This window comes from Ranitomeya imitator, chromosome 1, assembly GCF_032444005.1.
Source record: "Ranitomeya imitator isolate aRanImi1 chromosome 1, aRanImi1.pri, whole genome shotgun sequence".
Taxonomy (NCBI): domain Eukaryota; kingdom Metazoa; phylum Chordata; class Amphibia; order Anura; family Dendrobatidae; genus Ranitomeya; species Ranitomeya imitator.
Window position 1 is genome coordinate 796,814,589 of NC_091282.1, and position 20,993 is coordinate 796,835,581.

Consider the following 20,993-nt stretch of genomic DNA (forward strand, 5'->3'; position numbering starts at 1 on the left):
CCATGTTTAAAGTGCCTGTAGTAGATCCATATATTGGGAAACCCCAATAGTGATACCATTTTAAAAACCGCACCCCCTGACATATTGAAAGCTACTGTCAGGTAGTTTATTAACCCTTCAGGTGCTTTTTAGGAATTAATGCAAAGTGGCATGACAAATGAAAGAGTGTATTTTTACCACCTAAATGCCTCTAACTTCTTAACAGGTTACAACAGCCGTCAGACTCTAAGGCCGCTATTTGGTCGTGAATTGGCAAACATCAGGACCACAAAATCATGATCGGTTGGCACCAATTGGGATAAAGAGGAAGCCCCCACACTTTGTTAACCATTTATAATGATGTAGTCACTATTGACAGCAGCATCTAAGGGGTTAGACAGATATGGACTGTGTGAACACTGATCGTGGCTAATGCAGCAAGTTGTCAGCTATAGTGTACAGCCGACAGCTGCTGAATTGTCACCTGTATGGGGAGGCTATTCTCTTATATCTCAGGTCAGTTAAAGCAGCGGTCCCCAACTCCAGTCCTCAAGGCCCACCAACAGGTCATGTTTTCAGGATTTCCTTTGCATTGCACAGGTAATGCAATTATTACCTGGGCAAGACTAAGGAAATCCTGAAAACATGACATGTTGGTGGGACTTGAGGACTGGAGTTGGGGACCCCTGAGTTAAAGGATGTATTGGCAGTCATTAAGGGGTTAAAAAGGTCTTTCTAAAGTTTCACTTTTGGTAGTGCGCTACTCCTCTGCCTCCCAGCATCTTTTTCTCCCAAAGATTGACCATTCTGACCAGCAGCGAGATTGCATCACTGGTCTGAACTATGTGCTCTCCTATCCTGCAGCTACATGAGAAGAGCGCAGGGACAGATTGTACGCTACAGGGATCTATTAAAACGAGCTTGTAAGCATGCTACACAGCAGTGGTGATTGGTAACCTAGACAAAAAAAGTTTAAGAATAAAATTGTTTAAGAGTGGCATATGGGCTCAGAAAGTCTACGAGTCCAATAACCCCACCAGAAGACCCAAACACTACCAACCAAAGCAGTCAATCCTTAAGCTCACCGATCAGCGGGGTCTGCGCACCTGAATAACCACTGATGATTTATGTAGGACACAACCTATGGAAAGGGTTGTTTGTTTTTTTTTTGGTTTTTTTTTTTAAACATTACATACAGTTTTCAGCTTGTAAATATTTTCCCATTTACTGACAAGCGGAGAACTAAAAGATGGAATTGAAACCAATCAATTTTTTTTTAAGAAACTAAAAAGATCAGGGGCCAAGGAAACAACAAAAAGTGGATCATTGAGGCATGTGCTGGAGACGCAATACTTTACATTTGGCTTTGGTGTCCCTCTTGGGAGGTGAATAAAAAGCGTTGTATACCTTAGATAGCGGCCGGTGACAACTTTCTCGACCCCCCATATGCATGTAGACATGTCACTCCCAAAATCGAAGGTGAGCAAAGCCCACCAGCATCAGGGGCTTATCTACAGCATTCTGGGTGAGTATAATCTAACCTCTTTTTCTCATCTTTCAGGATACATTGGGGGCTTATCTACAGCATTCCTAAATGCTGTAGATAAGCCCCTGATGCTGGTGGGCTTAGCTCACCTTCCATTTTGGGGGTGATAGGTTCCCTTTAATGCTTCTGGTCTGTTTGACGTCTTCTGTTGGGGGAGCGTCAGGAAGCCCACCATACACATTGGTGGTGGTCTTCTATTATCCATCTCCAACAGACATCTTACAGGTAATAAAATTCCAATTAAAAAGCAAAAAACAAAGAAGTATATCGCATAGTAATAGAGCCAACCAATGATACAATCACACTGGATCCCCGACTGCATCTCATTATCCTGGGATCCCAAAACCACAACATCAGTATGACAACACTCAGCATCTGGAATCGTCAATCAACACAGAAACATCAACAGCCGGAAAGAATTCCTATATACCTAATAATCAGGACCAATATAGGGCCCCCGATAAGACACAAGCCCATTACATGAGATTCAACATGTGTCGTCCCAAACCACAAGACCCATCATGCTAGTCAGCAGACCGACAGCTTTGAGATTAGATTTTACGATTACCGTGTACATTGCTATGGAATATGCGCTCGTGTACTCATGCACCTTCAATATGTCCAAAAATACAACATTTTACGGGGGGGGGGGGGATTCCAAAAATTAACTCCTTCATGTTGCTATGCACAATGCAATATACAGATGCCCCGGTACAGTTTGTGCAAATGCATTAACAAAAAATAAAGGTGGGGGCATCATCACAGAACAAAGATGTCCCACCCGTAAGGAGTCCAAATATAGAAACGAGCGGGGATCATAGAAATGGCCGAGTCCCGTGATTATTGTTTAATTCATGTGATCACGGCTTCCACCACCAAACATGGGGGAGAGAGGAGCTTGATATGACATTGGTGTGGACGTCTCCTGTCTGCATTTCCAGGCTTGGCAGCCCCCTGCCTCCCGATTTCACATCCTTTCACACAAGCAGCAGAGCTCAGAGAAAAGAAGGAAGAAGGGGGAGGGGATGAAAAAAAAATACACAAGAAAGCAGTAAAAGGCAGCATTAAGAGGGTTAAATGTGAGCTGGCGGGATCCGGGTTTCTGCGCCCAGCCTGGGAGCTGGAGGGTTAAGCTGGCGGAGCACTTCCTGCTTCTCTTCCACAATAGGTACTTATTAATGAAGCCCTCACTATTGTATCAGGGGAGGAAGGAAAAAATGCAACTCACCACGGATATAGAGCAGAGCTGCTGGCTGAAAGGGGCCATTGGCATTCGCTGCGTCTACCACCATCCTGCTCGCAGGCTCGTTACATGTCAGCATCAAAGAAAACCCACCGGAGAGGAGGATAAAAAAAAAACAGCAGCGTTCTCCTTAAGGCAGGGATCCCGACTCCATTTTAGTTATTAAAAAAAAAAAAAAAAAAGAAAGAAAAAAAAAAAATGAGAGAAAGGAAGCGGGGCAGGTCTGCAGCTGGAGGGAACAGGGCTGGAGCCGGTGATGTCACCAAACAGGAGGCGGCTGATTGGCCAAACCCAGACACTGAAAATGACACTAAAAACTACAAATAGAAAGGAGGATTTGATTGGCCGTTGCTGAATAGAGAGGACGGACAGGGGACGAGCTCCACCTCCACTTAAGTAGAACTTTGTTTTTTCTGATTGCATGACACTGGGGGAGTAGAGGTCAGAGGTGCTGGAAACTCACCAGGAACACAACAAACCCCAGAAGAGGAGGGACCAAGGCGAGAGCCCCCTCCTCATCTGTCCCCAAAGCTGAGTGATAGGAGGGAGGGTTAAAGGGACGTGAAGAAGCAAGGACTGCTGCACAATAAGGACGGGGAGCACTGGTCACAAAGGAAGGCAAAAGAATAGTCCTGTGCAACAAAGTATCCACCGCTCGCCACTAGTACCGCAGTCACAACGTATGCACCGCCAGCCATTAGTACCGTAGCAACAATGTATCCACCACCCGATATTAGTACCGCAACCAAAGTATCCACCACCCGACACTAGTACTGCAGCAACAACGTATCCACTGCCAGCCACTAGTACCGCAGCAACAATGTATCCACCGCCAGCCACTAGTACCGCAGCCACAATCTATCACCCGACACTAGTATCGCAGCCACAATGTATCCACCACCCGGCACTAGTACCGCAGCCACAACATATCCACCACCCGACACTAGTGCCGCAAGCACAATGTATCCACAACCCGTGATTAGTACCGCAGCCACAACGTATCTACCGCACCCGGCACTAGTACCACAGCCATAACGTATCCACTAACCAACACTAGTACCACAGTCACAACGTATCCACTACTCAGCAGTAGTACCACAGCCACAGTGTACCCCGTACTAGTACCACAGCCACAACGTATCCACCACCCACCACTAGTACCGCAGGCTCAACGTATCCACCACCCGACACTAGTACCGCAGCCACAACATATTCCCCACCCGACACTAGTACCGCAGCCACAACATATTCCCCACCCGACACTAGCACCACAGCCACAACATATTCCCCACTCAACACTAGTACCACAGCCACAAAGTATCCACTATCCAATACTAGCACAGCAGCCACAGTGTACCCAGTACACGACACTAGTACCGTAGCCACAACGTATCCACCGCCCGCCTGTAGTACTGCAGCCACAACGTATCCACCGCCCGACAGTAGTACCGCAGCCACAATGTATCCACTACCCGGCACTAGTACTGCAGCCATAGTGTATCCACTCTCCGGCACTAGTACTGCAGCCATAGTGTATCCACTCCCTGACACCAGCATTGCATCTACTACCCCATCAGTATCACAATGCCGTACTGAATCTGCCACCCGACACCACCCTGTATCCATAGCATATACACTACCTGATTAACACAATCAAAATGTTACAACCCCGTAATCGATAATATTATCCTCTTTATACACAAGATGTGCAAAAATTAACCCTTTGCACCCTATTTGAGGATGCTGGGCAATCACACATCACATAACAGTGATCACTTATGGAGGATGGGGATATGTTCTTAGACCCAATATGGTGCGCTCTTTGCTGGAACACTATTTGTCACAAACATGGTAAAGGAGTAAGTGATCAACGGACGACAGGCCACCGGACCAAGCTGCTGGGTTTGACCGGACCATGCACATTACTGGCAGCAGACAGGCAGCACCAGTCAGCAAAGGCTTCTGTGGCAGCTCCGGTTATAAAGCAAAAAACTATAAAACTATCCATTCCCAAAGGACGTCTTCTCCAGCATCATACGGGGAACATTAAATACAAGTTGGAAAAGCAAAAATCAAAAATAAGTGAATTTTTAACACACCCCAGATTATATTGCATGAAATTACAAAAAAGTTGGCAACAGAATTAGAGTTCTGCCTATCTCCTCGCATCTGTTACATCGCCATCAACAGCACATGGATGCAGCGCCATGTGAACGTGCTCCTACGGACCATAAGTTATGGCTGCACACATCTGGTCAAAGGAGACTCCTCCACACAGCATCTTGCCAAACACGCAGATTTTCTTTTTATTCTTTGGACTTTAAGTGAGATTTACATTTACTTACAGCAAAGATCTGAAAAGGTTTGAAATAAGATCCAACAGAAAGCTGGCGAAAGTTTCATTATACAGTGGGAACCCCACAATATGTAAAATCCACGTTCAGCACCTCCGAAGGCCTTTGCTTATAAGGGGAAGACTCTTCACTAGGCTATGGGGAGAATTACAAGAAATTAAGCCATTTCGGGGAATAATGAGGGTCGACCTCTGATAACTCCACCGCCCTCTCACTGCAGATCACCAGCCGACAACACCACAATCATTACAGCCATAATGGGAATGTCAGCAGGATTTCACCCCCAAACTATTTATACAGCTCTGGCCAAAATTAAAGGGAACCTGCCACCCCCAAAATCGAAGGTGAGCTAAGCCCACCAGCATCAGGGGCTTATCTACATACAGCATTCTGGAATGCCCCGAAATGTCAGTGGCTGGATGAAAGATGCAAGAGTCTGACTGGATCCCAGAAACTCACTCTGCATGTAATCAGTGTGTGTGCATAAAAGCTAACAGATCACAGGTGAGGATGTTACCTTTAGTAGCCATTCACACCCATTTGTGTGTCAACTTCTGTGCATGTTACCAGGCCAAAATCACCAGGGTATGTAAACTTTTGATCAGATTCATTTGGATGTTTGTTTGTCATTATGATTTAAAAAGAGAAAACACAGTAGTTATACAATAAATGGCTTCACCCAACCAGTAACTTTGCAAAGTACGCCTGCGCCGGAGCTGCAGCCTGAAGACAAGAAAAGGACGTCATCGTAAGAAGATGGGAGGCCCCGGACCGGACCACGACACCCATCGGATCAGAACCGGACCGGACCGCCCCTGGGTGAGTATAACATAACCTCTTTTTCTCATCTTTCAGGATACATCGGGGGCTTATCTACAGCATTACAGAATGCTAGATAAAAAAAAAACTCAAAGAAAAATCAGCATGACCAATACTTTAGAAAAAATCATCAACTCAAATTAAAATAATAATAATAATAGTAGCCTGCTGAATAGTAATGGACGTATTCACGTGGACTAGTCACTAAGCATAGATACACAGGGAGGGGGCAAAGAAGCCAGAAAAAAAAAATGACCAAAATAGTCCATAGATGTCATAATATGCAAATACTTTATTGAGACAATAAATAGGACAGAGAATAATACAGGCCTAAAAAATGGCACACAAAGTGCAACCACTGTAAACAGGTACAACAAGAAACAAGAGTGCACGGATGCAGGGAACCACCCATCACCTTACTCCCTTTAGACAATAGCAAATAAGTCACTCCCGGTCAGGAGAGATAGTCAAAAAGAGAAGGTGGTAATAGATGTCTGCCTAATGTTACAGACCACAGGTAGTCAATAAACAGCAAGTGCAAAAAACAAAGGGCAGCACACTTAGATGAAAATACTTAACTACTAAGGGCCATGTACGTATGTGCATAGCCGAAAGAAGTAGGCATTACCTTACAAGCTGCACAGGTATGGGGGATCTCGGGATCTGTGCACTCAGCCGAACGTACGTTTTGGACACACTCCTTCCTCAGGGGGCGTATTACAAAATGCCAGCAGTAGGTTTAAATAGCGTTGGCCACCGGAAATGAAAGATGTGTTTAACCCCAGAAGTACAGTCGGTAACCATAGCGACACCGAAAGGAATAAAATATACATATAGAATGCTGTAGATAAGCCCCTGATGGTGGTGGGCTTAGCTCAGCTTCCATTTTGGGGGTGACAGGTTCCCTTTAACCCCTTCATGACCTTGGGATTTTCCGTTTTTTCCGTGTTCGTTTTTCACTCCCCTCCTTCCCAGAGCCATAACTTTTTTATTTTTCCGTCAATATGGCCATGTGGGGGCTTATTTTTTGGGAAACAAGTTGTACTTTTGAACGACATCATTGGTTTTACCATGACGTGTACTAGAAAATGGGAAAAAAATTGCAAGTGCGGTGAAATTGCAAAAAAAAGTGCAATCCCATGCATGTTTTCTGTTTGGCATTTTTGCTAGGTTCACTAAATGTCATTTTGATTCTCTAGGTCATTACGAGTTCATAGACACCAAACATGTCTAGGTTATTTTTTATCTAAGTGGTGGAAAAAAATTCCAAACTTTGCTAAAAAAAAAAAAAAAAAAAAAAAAAAAAAAAAAGGCCATTTTCCGATACCCGTAGCGTCTATTTTTCGTGATCTGGGGTCGGGGAGGGCTTATTTTTGGCGTGCTGAGCTGACCTTTTTAGTGATACCATTTTGGTGCAGATACGTTTTTTTGATCGCCCGTTATTGCATTTTAACGCAATGTCAAAGCAACCAAAAAAAACTTAAGTTTGGAGTTTCTAATTTTTTTCTCGCTACGCCGTTTAGCAATCAGGTTAATCCTTTTTTTCTATTGATAGATCCGTGCCACCAACTATGTGTAGGTTTGATTTTTTTTTATTGTTTTATTCTGAATGGGGCGAAAGGGGGGTGATTTAAACTCTTATATTTAATTTTTTGTAAACATTTTATTATTTTTTTTTTTTTTTACTTTTGCCATGCTTCAATAGCCTCCATGGGAGACTAGTAGCTGGCACAACTCAATCGGCTCAGCTACATAGCTGCGATCATCAGTTCGCTGCTATGTAGCTGAATTGCAGGCTTGCTATGAGCGCCGACCACAGGGTGGCGCTCACAACAAACCGGCATCAGTAATCATAGAGGTCTCAAGGACCTCTATGGTTACTATCCCAACTCATCACTGACCCCCGATCATGTGACGGGGTCGGCGATGAGTACATTTCCGGCCACGCGGCCGGAAGTGGTAGTTAATGGGGCTGTTAACGTTTGGCAGCGGCATTTAACTAGTTAATAGCGGCAGGTCGATGGCGATTCTACTCACCGTTATTGCCCGCACATGTCAGCTGTACAAAACAGCTGACATGTCGCGGCTTTGATGCGGGCTCACCGCCGAAGCCCTGCATCAAAGCGGGGGATCTAACCTCGGACATACTATCCCATCCGAGGTCAGAAAGGGGTTAAGAGACCACTTCAAAATGTTCAGATTGTCTGATTTTTCTCTTTATAGGTATATTTTTGAGTAAAATGTAAATGGTCTATAAACTTCTGACAACATGTCTCGGAATTTCCAAGTAATACATTTTGTATTTTTTTTCTGACAAAGAAAAATGGTCAAAATAAAATAAAATAAAAACACCCCCAGTACTATCAGACCTCAAATAATGCAAAGAAAACAAGTTCATAATCATGTAGAAACAACAATACTAATGTTTTAACTCAGGAAGAGTTCAGGAATCAATATTTTGTGGAATAACCATGATTTTTAATCACAGCTTTCATGTGTCTTGGCATGCTTTCCACCAGTCTTTCACACTGCTTCTGGCGCAAAAATGTAAGCAGTTCTTCCTTTGTTTGATGGCTTGTGACCATCCATCATTCTCTTGATTACATTCCAGAGGTTTTCAAATGGGGTTCAGGTCTGGAGATTGGGCTGCCCATGACAGGGTTTTGATGTGGTGGTCTCAATTTTTGCCAGAGCTGTATGTGCATGAGGCACTTCCAAAGACAAGTCTAACAATACCATTACATGGCCAGTCCAATCCTCCGTTACATAAAAATCAGTGTTTGATGGTAGATATGAAGCCTCTGTCACACCAGCTCTATTCCCAACGCAGCACTACCTCCACTGGTTTGATGGTTTGACTGACAGCCAACAACTGTGTGACTGCAGGAAAAGGAGTTGTCATTCAAACAGGAGGAACCAGCACTGGGCTGGGAATAGAGCTGGAGTGACTGAGGTTTCAGATCTACCATCAAACACTGATTTCTGAGTAATGGAGGGTAGGACCGCACATGTAACGGTATTGCTGGACTTGTCATTGAAAGAACAATCAGCACAAATAAATGGTTTTGGGGGGTGTATGGGTGGGTGAAATCCTGCTGACATTCTCTCTAAGGGACCGAAATTCCACATAACCAGGAAAACAAGAACCGAGAGCAACAATGCAGGACTCAGAGCTACAAGTAGTCACTGCACAGCCAAGGCCTCGAACAGTAAAGTAGGCCTCTGAGGACTGCGTCAAGATCAAGTGTAATAAAGTAGACCTCTGAGGCGGCATCAATGTCCCGTAAATTTAAGTAAACCTCCAAGATTTGCTGGTATTTCCTTGAAAGTCAAGGCTCCAAGCAACAAATAGGCTGCTAAAGGCTGCGAGTAGTCACTCCTCAACCTTCATTCAGAAAGAGTTCTGTAGACCCTTGCTCTTGGGATCGCTGGGGGGTCCGACTGCTGGAACCTACAAATATGGGAAAACCTCTGTGCTGAAAGGACACTTACATAGTTTGGTAAAAACACCTGCAGGAAAAATAAAGTAAAAAAAAAAACAGCATGTGGGGGAGAGTAAGGCTATGTGCACACGTTCAGCATTGCTTGCAGAAATTTCCTGAGCAAAACCGGACATTTTCTGCAAGAAATCCGCATGCGTTTTTTTCTATTTTTTTTTTGGGGGGGGAGCTTCCCAATGCATTAAATAGCGGGAAAAACTCAAAAATCGTAAATTTAATGAACATACTTCGCTTTTTTCAAATATGATCGCAGTGTTCCGGCGGTATAAGGAAGCATCGCGCAGGGAGGGGGCTCCCTGCGGGCTTCCCTGAGACCCTCGGAGCAACGCGATGTGATCGCGTTGCTGCGAGGGTCTCTTACCTTCCTCCCTGCAGCAGGCCCGGATCCAAAATGGCCACGGGGCTGCATCCGAGTCCTGCAGGGAGGTGGCTTACAAGCGCCTGCTCGGAGCAGGCGCCGGGAAGCCTCTATGAGTGCACGTCAGATCGCTGATCTGACACAGTGCTGTGCAAAGTGTCAGATCAGCGATCTATCACTTTACTGTGATGTTCCCCCTGGGGCAAAGTAAAAAAAAAAAAATTACATGTGTAAAAATATAAATAAATTCCTAAATAAATAATTAAAAAAAAAAAAAAATATATATATATATATATATATATATATATATATATATATATATATATATATATATATATATATAGTTCCAATAAACACATTCCTTAATCTAAATTAAAACAAACAATAAAAGTACACATATTTAGTATCGCCGCGTCCGTAACGACCCGACCTATAAAAACTGTCCCACTAGTTAACCCCTTCAGTGAACACCGCAAAAAAAACGCTCTATTATCATACCGAACAAAAAGTGGAATAACACGCGATCAAAAAGACGGATATAAATAACCATGGTACCGCTGAAAACGTCATTTTGTCCTGCAAAAAACGAGCCTCAATACAGCATCAGAGAAAAAATAAAAACAGTTATAGTCCTCAGAATAAAGCGATGCAAAAATATTTTTTTCTATAAAATAGTTTTTATCATATAAAAGCACCAAAACAGAAAAAAAAAAAATGATATAAATGAGGTATCGCTGTAATCGTACTGACCCGAAGAATAAAACTGCTTTATCCATTTTACCAAACGTGGAACGGTATAAACGACCGTCCCCCCCTCCAAAGAAATTCATGAATAGCTGGTTTTTGGTCATTCTGCCTCACAAAAAAAATCGGAATAAAAAGCGATCAAAAAAATGTCACGTGCCCGAAAATGTTACCAATAAAAACGTCAACTCGTCCCGCAAAAAACAAGACATCACATGACTGTGGACCAAAATATGGAAAAAATTATAGCTCTCAAAATATGGTAACGCAAAAAATATTTTTTTGCAAATAAAAAGCGTCTTTTAGTGTGTGACGGCAGCCAATCAAAAAAATCCGCTAGAAAACCCGCTATAAATAGTAAATCAAAACCCCTTCATCACCCCCTTAGTTAGGGAAAAATTTTAAAAAATGTATTTATTTCCATTTTCCTGTTAGGGCTAGGATTGGGGCTAAATTACATTTACGGTTGGGAATAGGGTTGGGATTAGGGTTAGGGGTGTGTCAGGGTTACCGTTGAGATTAGGGTTAGGGGTGTGTTTGGATTAGGGTTTCAGTTATAATTGGGGGGTTTCCACTGTTTAGGCACATCAGGGGCTCTCCAAACGCGACATGGCGTCCGATCTCAATTCCAGCCAATTCTGCGTTGAAAAAGAAAAACCGTGCTCCTTCCCTTCCGAGCTCTCCCGTGGGCCCAAACAGGTGTTTACCCCAACATATGGAGTATCAGCGTACTCAGGACACATTGGACAACAACTTTTGGGGTCCAATTTCTGTTACCCTTGGGAAAATACAAAACTGGGGCTAAAAAATAATTTTTGAGGAAAACAAAAAGGGTTTTTTTTTTATTTTCACGGCTCTGCATTATAAACTGTAGTGAAACACTTGGGGGTTCAAAGTTCTCACAACACATCTAGATTAGACCCCCCAAGGAACTTGTTTCCAATATGCGGTCACTTGTGGGGGGTTTCTACTGTTTAGTTACATCAGGGGCTCTGCAAATGCAACGTGACGCCTGCAGACCAATCCATCTAAGTCTGCATTCCAAATGGCGCTCCTTCCCTTCCGAGCTCTGCCATGCACCCACATGGTGGTTCCCCCCCACATATTGGGTATCTGCGTACTCAGGACAAATTGGACAACAACTTTTGGGGTTCAATTTCAACTGCTACCCTTGGAAAAATACAAAACTGGGAGCTAAAAAATAATTTTTGTGGAAAAAAAAAAGGATTTTTTATTTTCACGGCTCTGCGTTATAAACTTTAGTGAAACACTTGAGGGTTCAAAGTTCTCACAACACATCTAGATAAGTTCTTTAGGGGGGGTCTAGTTTCCAATATGGAGTCACTTGTGGGGGGTTTCTACTGTTTAGGTACATTAGGGGCTCTGCAAACGCAATGTGACGCCTGCAGACCATTCCATCTAAGTCTGCATTCCAAATGGTGCTCCTTCCCTTCCGAGCTCTCCCATGCGCCCAAACAGTGGTTCCCCCCACATATGGGGCATCAGCGAACTCGGGACAAATTGGACAACAAATTTTGGGGTCCAATTTCTCCTGTTACCCTTGGGAAAATACAAAACTGGGGGCTAAAAAATAATTTTTGTGGGAATAAAAAATAACTTATTTTCACGGCTCTGCGTTATAAACTGTAGTGAAACACTTGGGGGTTCAAAGCTCTCACAACACATCTAGACAAGTTTCTTAGGGGGTCTACTTTCCAAAATGGTGTCACTTATGGGGGGTTTCAATGTTTAGGCACATCAGTGGCTCTCCAAACGCAACATGGCGTCCCATATCAATTCCAGTCAATTTTGCATTGAAAAGTCAAATGGCGCTCCTTCCCTTCCAAGCTCTGCCAAGCGCCCAAACAGTGGTTTACCCCCATATATGGGGTATCAGCATACTCAGGACAAATTGTACAACAACTTTTGGGGTCCATTTTCTCCTGTTACCCTTGGTAAAATAAAACAAATTGGAGCTGAATTAAATTTTTTGTGAAAAAAAGTTAAATGTTCATTTTTATTTAAACATTCCAAAAATTCCTGTGAAACACCAGAAGGGTTAATAAACTTCTTGAATGTGGTTTTGAGCACCTTGAGGGGTGCAGTTTTTAGAATGGTGTCACACTTGGTTATTTTCTATCATATAGACCCCTCAAAATGACTTCAAATGAGATGTGGTCCCTAAAAAAAAAAAAAAAAATGGTGTTGTAAAAATGAGAAATTGCTGGTCAACTTTTAACCCTTATAACTCCCTAACAAAAAAAAAAATTTTGGTTCCAAAATTGTGCTGATGTAAAGTAGACATGTGGGAAATGTTACTTTTTAAGTATTTTGTGGGACGTATCTCTGTGATTTAATTGCATAAAAATTCAAAGTTGGAAAATTGCGAAATTTTCAAATTTTTCGCCAAATTTCTGTTTTTTTTTTCACAAATAAATGCAGGTAATATGAAATAAATGTTACCACTATCATGAAGTACAATATGTCACGAGAAAACAGTGTCAGAATAACCCGGGATCCGTTGAAGCGTTCCAGAGTTATAACCTCATAAATGGACAGTGGTCAGAATTGTAAAAATTGGCCCAGTCATTAACGTGCAAACCACCCTTGGGGGTAAAGGGGTTAATAAAGAAAAAAAAAAAAAAAAGGAGGAACAGCATATGGAAAAATAAAGCAGCAAAGGCATGATCACAACAGGTCATTGCTGCATATTTTGGTGCAGACACTGTTTGGGATCATCATTTGATCGGGTTTGATTTAACCCTTAGCAAGTAAATTAACCAAGACAAATCCTAGCAGGATAGTGGAAGCACATACTGTAAGCTTTCCAAGGAAAAGCAATTGCTATTTATGCAATTCCCCTAACAGTAAGATGCTACAAACATAACTAGGAAGGCAGAATAACACCACTATGAAGTGATGCAATCTTCCGCACGCACGTGTGCTCCTCTCAATTTATTGTACACTAATCCTTTGTGCGAGGAGCTCAGGTAACGCGGGGATAAAGCTATTTCTGGAGGATAATACGGGCTTGGTCTTTTGATGGTTTGCAGCCGCCGCCTGCACGGTGCTTTCATGGCTCCCTCTTCTTTCTATGTTCCCTTTCCATAAGACAATGGAAATAACGCATGTCACGTTTCCTCCCTGGCTGCGTCCACTTCCTCCAATTGACCGGCGAGGTTATGGAGGGCCTGGACTGGTCCACACCTGCAGCTCATCTCCTCGATATTTAGCTGCACCCCGCAGGTTTCCTTTAATCCGGTTTTCGTTCTGTTAGCTCCAATAAGTAGAAAATACGACCTTGATCTGCAGAACATTTTAGATCTTATTGCTCAGACACTGCGATGTGTGACCGATCACACACATGGTCAGACAATTCCATTATCTGTACATTTCTCAACATCTATAGGCACAAATAATGACCATTTGTTTTAGTAATTGGGGGTCTCAGTACTCAGATATACGCCAAGCACAAACCGGTGGCCTAGAGGTCCAGTATTAACCCTTAAAAGGGCAATTAGGGATAAAAATGCAGGACGTACAACGGCCGTGGGTTGGCAGTTTCAGGATATCCTATGCCACCTGTGAGGGGGCTCATGCCAGTAGGACCCAGTTGTCAATGTGGGCAGAGGGCAATTCATGAAATAATGGAAGAGAGGATCTGTCATATCAGATTATTCATACCAGACCCCATGCTGTAACGGACTGAGAGGATAAGCTGCTGCTGGAAGGGTCGGGTACACGCTTATGTCTCATCCCATTACAATACACATGTATGTTCAGCTGAGCACTTGTTTATGAGCAGCTCAGAGGAGGATGGCACAGGTCCATGTAACTGTCAATCACAGAAAACAAACAAATATTTATGTCAATTACAATAAAGCGAAAGCTCAGTCTTTTAATTAAAAGTTTCCCCATTGTGCAGATCCTCAAGCGATCGGCACGGATGAAAAAAAAAAAAAAAAGTGGTGTAGGGACTGAATGCAGGTCAGCTCCTGCAACGCCAATCATCATTAACTGGAGGAAAATTACACGGAAATTATCGCAAAGGTTTTATACGTTATAATCAGTATTATACTCCAGAGCTGTGCTCACTATTCTGCTGGTGCAGTCAATGTGTACATACATTACTGATGCAGAGTTACATCCTGTATTATACTCCAGAGCTGCACTCACTATTCTGCTGGTACAGTCACTGTGTACATACATTACTGATGCAGAGTTACATCCTGTATTATACCCTACAGCTGCACTCACTATTCTGCTGGTGCAGTCACTGTGTACATATATTACACTACTGATCCTGAGTTACATCCTGCATTATACCCCAGAGCTGCACTCACTATTCTGCTGGTGCAGTCACTGTGTACATTCATTACATTACTGATCCTGAGTTACATCCTGTATTATACTCCAGAGCTGCGCTCCCTATTCTGCTGGTGCAGTCACTGTGTACATACATTACATTACTGATCCTGAGTTACATCCTGTATTATCCTCCAGATCTGCACTCACTATTCTGCTGGTGCAATCACTGTGTACATACATTACATTACTGATCCTGTACTGATCCTGAGTTACATCCTGTATTATCCTCCAGATCTGCACTCACTATTCTGCTGGTGCAATCACTGTGTACATATATTACATTACTGATCCTGTACTGATCCTGAGTTACATCCTGTATTATACTCCAGAGTTGCACTCACTATTCTGCTGGTGCAGTCACTGTGTACATACATTACTGATCCTGTACTGATCCTCAGTTACATCCTGTATTATACTCCAGAGCTGCACTCACTATTCTGCTGGTGCAGTCACTGTGTACATACATTACTGATCCTGAGTTACATCCTGTATTATCCTCCAGATCTGCACTCACTATTCTGCTGGTGCAATCACTGTGTACATACATTACATTACTGATCCTGTACTGATCCTGAGTTACATCCTGTATTATCCTCCAGATCTGCACTCACTATTCTGCTGGTGCAATCACTGTGTACATATATTACATTACTGATCCTGTACTGATCCTGAGTTACATCCTGTATTATACTCCAGAGTTGCACTCACTATTCTGCTGGTGCAGTCACTGTGTACATACATTACTGATCCTGTACTGATCCTCAGTTACATCCTGTATTATACTCCAGAGCTGCACTCACTATTCTGCTGGTGCAGTCACTGTGTACATACATTACTGATCCTGAGTTACATCCTGTATTATCCTCCAGATCTGCACTCACTATTCTGCTGGTGCAATCACTGTGTACATACATTACATTACTGATCCTGTACTGATCCTGAGTTACATCCTGTATTATCCTCCAGATCTGCACTCACTATTCTGCTGGTGCAATCACTGTGTACATATATTACATTACTGATCCTGTACTGATCCTGAGTTACATCCTGTATTATACTCCAGAGCTGCACTCACTATTCTGCTGGTGCAGTCACTGTGTACATACATTACTGATCCTGTACTGATCCTCAGTTACATCCTGTATTATACTCCAGAGCTGCACTCACTATTCTGCTGGTGCAGTCACTGTGAACATACATTATATTACTGATCCTGAGTTACATCCTATATTATGCTCCAGAGCTGCACGCACTATTCTGCTGGTGAAGTCACTGCTCTAAACAGAACATTTCCCAACATGATGTCCAGAGGCTCACAGCCTGAAGTTACTACAGGTTGTGGGACCAATGTATGACAGGCTGGAGAGGTTATAAATACATTCCCAACAGACAGGTAACTCCAGTTTTATTTCTCCTATACGAAAGTCGCCTCCAGTTCCTGCGTATACTGCCACCTAGGTGCTGTCCTATAAACAGCGCGTGTCACCTTTTCCACAAGATTTGTATGGTCACTGGGTCCCCAACCTATTGTATGATGGTCTCAAAGTCCCCTCTGTGATTGGAGCGGTTGTGAGCATGTGTGACCACCACTCCTACAGAGAATGAAGCATTGGTCGCACGTCCTCAATACCACTGTTAACACTATAGGACCCCAATTTTTGTCATCAGTTGTTGTTTCCACTACCTGTCAGGACAGGAGTCCTCCCTGATCTGATCACAGCCAGCGCCTGCTGAGTGAGTTGGACTCAGAGAGAACCTGCAGAAGTAAATACACGAGGAAACTAAGAATTCAGGTGTGACCACAGTAAACCCCATTCACCAGGATACAGAGGTGTGAGAGGAAACAGCAGAAATTAAAGCTGTAGTACGAGAATTTATTGGAGGATGTGACAACGCCACATGGGCTGGGCTTAAAGGATCCAAGAGAAGAACAGACAAGGAGGCCTTTAATAGGCTTTTCCGCCCAAGATGAGATTTTAACAAAATGAAAGGGGAGAAACGGTTAATATGGCAGATTGTGAAAGCAACTCCCAAGCTAAGAAAAAATAAAAGCAGCTGTCACATGAATGCGAGGGGACGCCGTCACCAACACCACGCACGGGGTGTCTCTTCATAGTGGTAGCATCAATAAACTCTGAACTGGTTTCACTGTTCACAGGAGTCCCCTCAATGTGTGACGGAAAACAGAAGGGACAAAGGGGTTCTGGCGCTCAACCAAGACTTGTGCACCCCTGAGGTGGTAGATGAAGGGGTTGGAGCCAGGACACCTCTGTTGTATAAATATACCAAAGAGAGAGGACAGGACAACATTTATCCAAATCATAAAGGGGGTCACCCCATTCAGGACACATATACATGAGGAAGAACTCTAAGGCTATGTGCACACGTCCAGGATTTCTTGCAGAAATTTCCTGAGCAAAGCCGAACATTTTCTACAAGAAATCCGCATGCGTTTTTTTTCGCGGTTTTGACGCTTTCTTTGTGCGTTTTTTCCGGAGATTTCCCAATGCAATGATATAGTGGGAAATCCGCCAAATTAATGAACATGCTGCGTTTACCGCGATGTGTTTTTTTTCCGCGAAAAAAAACACATCATGTGCACAAAAATTGCGGAATGCATTCTAAATGATGGGATGCATAATGTATGCATTTTTTATGCGTTTTTATAGTGAAAAGTCCGCAACGTGTGCACACAGCCTAATAGTTGCAATTTGGACATTGCCCATCTATTCAGGTCTCCAAACCATCCTTCTCCTAGGAAACCCAGCTCATTGCCAGGGATTAGAGAAGCCAGAACCGGATGGATCAGATGAGAGCTACAGATTAGAGAAGCCAGATCTTGAAGGATCAGGTGGGCACCAGGGATTAGAGAAGCCAGATCTTGATGGATCAGGTGGGCACCAGGGATTAGAGAAGCCAGATCTGGATGGATCCGGTGGGCGCCAGGGATTAGAGAAGCCAGATCTGGATAGATCAGGAGGGTGCCAAGGATTAGAGAAACCAGACCCGGATAGATCAAATGGGCACCCGGGATTAGAGAAACCACATCTGAAAAGATCAGATGAAAGCCAGGGATTAGAGAAGCCAGATCTGGATAGATCAGGAGGGTGCCAAGGATTAGAGAAACCAGACCCGGACAGATCAAATGGGCAACCGGGATTAGAGAAACCACATCTGGATAGATCAGATGAAAGCCAGGGAGTAGAGAAGCCAGATCTGGAAAAATTAAATGGTCGCCAGGGATTAGAGAAGCCAGATCTGGATGGATCACGTGGGCGCCGGGGATTACAGAAGCCAGATCAGGATGGATCACGTGGGCGCCGGGGATTACAGAAGCCAGATCAGGATGGATCAGGTGGGTGCCGAGGATTACAGAAGCCAGACCTGGATAGATCAAATGGGCACCAGGGATTAGAGAAGCCAGCTCTGGATAGATCTAATCGCCAGTGATTAGAAAAGACAGATGCAGATCAATCAACTGATCGCCAGGGTTTAGAGAAGCCAGCTCCAGATTGATTTTCTAATCACCAGAGATTATAGGAGACAGATCCAGATTACTCAGATAAGTGCTGGGTTTTGGAGACAAAGCCGACACCAACCTTACGAAACTTGGCCAATCATTGTGTGCATGGCACACAGGGGGCTCACACTGCCCTAGTTTCCATTGGCTGAAAAGAAGTTTATAAATACAGCAGATGTGCACAATGTGTATATTAAGCGGGCTCAGAAGCTGCGCTCTACAGTTGGCTCCATCATCAGAGTGGTTTAACCTCTTAGATGCCGCTTGAAGTATGGGAAGGTGACTTTCCTACTGCTCTTTGCTCCTGACAATAGGATTACATAAAAATGTAAAACAAAATAAATTAACTTTTTGGTATCGCTGATTGCGCAACTGTCTGAACCAATAAAATATTAAAGAGGAGCCTAATGGAACTGTGACACCCAAGGTCCGGCATAAACCAGGCTGAAGAAGTGAGATCAGCACCGATCGGCTGACCGCTGGGGAAGCCACATCACCTGATCAGGTTCCTCTCTTCTGCGTCTGTTCTGTAATGTCACAGCAGTGCCGATATCTCCCGTTTTGATGACACCAACATATTCTGCAGCGCTGCACAAAGCATGTAATTGCTGTAAACCCTTATCTGCAAGGACCGCGGACAATCTAAACTTCTTGCCTCAGGCCCTGGAGACCATTCACCATTAGTGTGTACTCCTAGTATGAAAGGAGACGGAGAATGCAAACTACTTCAGGGATGTAGTGCCTGATGAAATGAATCCAGGAGCAGACAATACTTTGCTCCCCACGCCTTTTACGGATACTATGCTATATAACATCTTACACACCACTCCCATTTCTGCTGGTGCGCCACCTGCTGGTTCAGTGCCTGTACACAGCATACGTACAGCATGTATGGCAGATGTAGAAGAGTTTGCTGCATCCACAAACAAGCAGTACAAAGCCAGCAGTACAAAGTCAGCAGTACAAAGCCAGACTGTGTAAATGAGGAATAACACATTTCTGGCCATTAATTGACTTGCATTCTGCATTTTTCAACACTTTTCCCCTTTGCAGACTTTGCAATTTTCAGTTGTCTCTGAGCTAGTGTGCTGAGACTAGCTGGCATGATGCTGCCCCGCACACAGCACAAACAGACATGTCTCTATGTAGCACATGTTCAGAAGCAGCAGAAGTATGGAGGAGATTATACAGCAATAATGAGCAATGTAGCTGGGAATCCAGCTTTGGGATGAGAGCCACTTTCCCTCTGCCCTCTCCATAGGCATCTAATAAGGAGCTGAAATCTGATTTGGAAGTTGTTCAGAGTTGAAAGACGAGTTCAGGAGAAGTGGTTCATAAGTGGAGAAAGGAGAAGATTTCTCTGAAAGATGCATCCTAATTTCTCTTGCATTTATCCAGTTTGCTAATCATGTAACCCATCGTGCAACAAAACATTATAAAAGACACAACGTTTGTAAAAGTCAAGCAGCAGATCCAAAAGGTTACAGGAAAATTACATCAAGAAGTGTTAACCAAGTGAGAAGCGTCTGGGATACAGATATCTTCCTTGGGATGATGTTTAGGCAATTACTGAAGAGATGGAGCCTTTTCTCTCACCGACTGCACATCTCACCCAGGAAAGTGCCAATGTTTCACACCATCAGGTCCCCCTCAGGATGCAGCAACGCCAGCTGTTCAACTAATTAACACTATAGACTTGTATGTGAAGACCACCTGGGTGTGTGGAGACCCTGGGATGTCTAAAGAAGGGCAGACCTAAAGCAAACCTTAATTTGTGACAATGGGGAGAAGAGCCGTGACCAAGGCAGTTGCCATTGATGCCTGTGACAGCAAGTGCTGGGGAGTGTGGTAATAATGCTAATCAAATAAATAGAAAGAAGGGCTTAAATATTTTAGGGAAGTGCATTATCAGCCATTGACTATTCCTGAGAACGCTGCTAACCCTTCCGCTGCCTGTACAATGTAAATGACAGGGGTCCTCGTAGGGAGTGCTCACATAATGGATTTATTTGCAGAAAATTTGCAGCAGGTGCAAACCACGGCCATGTTCTGTGTAAAAAAAAAAGTCCACAGCATAAATGGAGTCTTGATGAAAAACTGTAAACTACGCGTCATTCACCCTTTGCAGAGCAGCATTTCTACAACCAAGTTTGGATAATTTCATGCAGATGTTACCAATGTGGAAAAACTCAGAGCGGATCAGGCCCAAGTGGACATCACCCTAGAGGGTCTGTGGCTCGGCAGCCTAAGCAGCTCGGTGACAGACGGCTGCTGTGTCCGACAGGCAATGTCCTGCAGGAGAAAGCATCTTACAAGTATTAAATGGGAGAGTTAAAGACCCCATCAAAAAAAAAAAAAAAAAAAAAAAGCAATTCCACCATTGTTTTTTGGGTTTCGCATTTTTTCTCTTAGGCTAGGTTAGGGCAATCCGTTAAGCGCCCAGCCATTCCTTGTCTAATTGAAATGACCTGGCAACAATTCTCCAGGTCTGTACAATTATACGGATACCAAACTTTTAATGCCACTAAAATAATAAAAAAAACTAAGGGAGAAAACATTGTT

The 20,993-nt window shown here is 43.5% G+C and overlaps 1 protein-coding gene across 4 annotated transcripts in view; it reads right to left on the minus strand.

Annotated features, from left to right (window-relative positions):
* Positions 1–20,993, minus strand: part of PPP2R5C (protein phosphatase 2 regulatory subunit B'gamma) — an 80,700-nt gene that overhangs the window by 44,530 nt on the left and 15,177 nt on the right. For 2 of the 4 annotated variants that reach the window (XM_069738068.1, XM_069738051.1), the window contains exon 1: positions 2,754–3,029. The exons of the other annotated variants lie outside the window; for them this stretch is intronic. In XM_069738068.1, coding sequence (XP_069594169.1) covers positions 2,754–2,847 — 94 coding nt within the window. In that variant the 5' untranslated portion in view covers positions 2,848–3,029. Of the gene's footprint in view, positions 1–2,753; positions 3,030–20,993 lie in introns of those variants that run through there. 4 annotated transcript variants of the gene reach the window in all.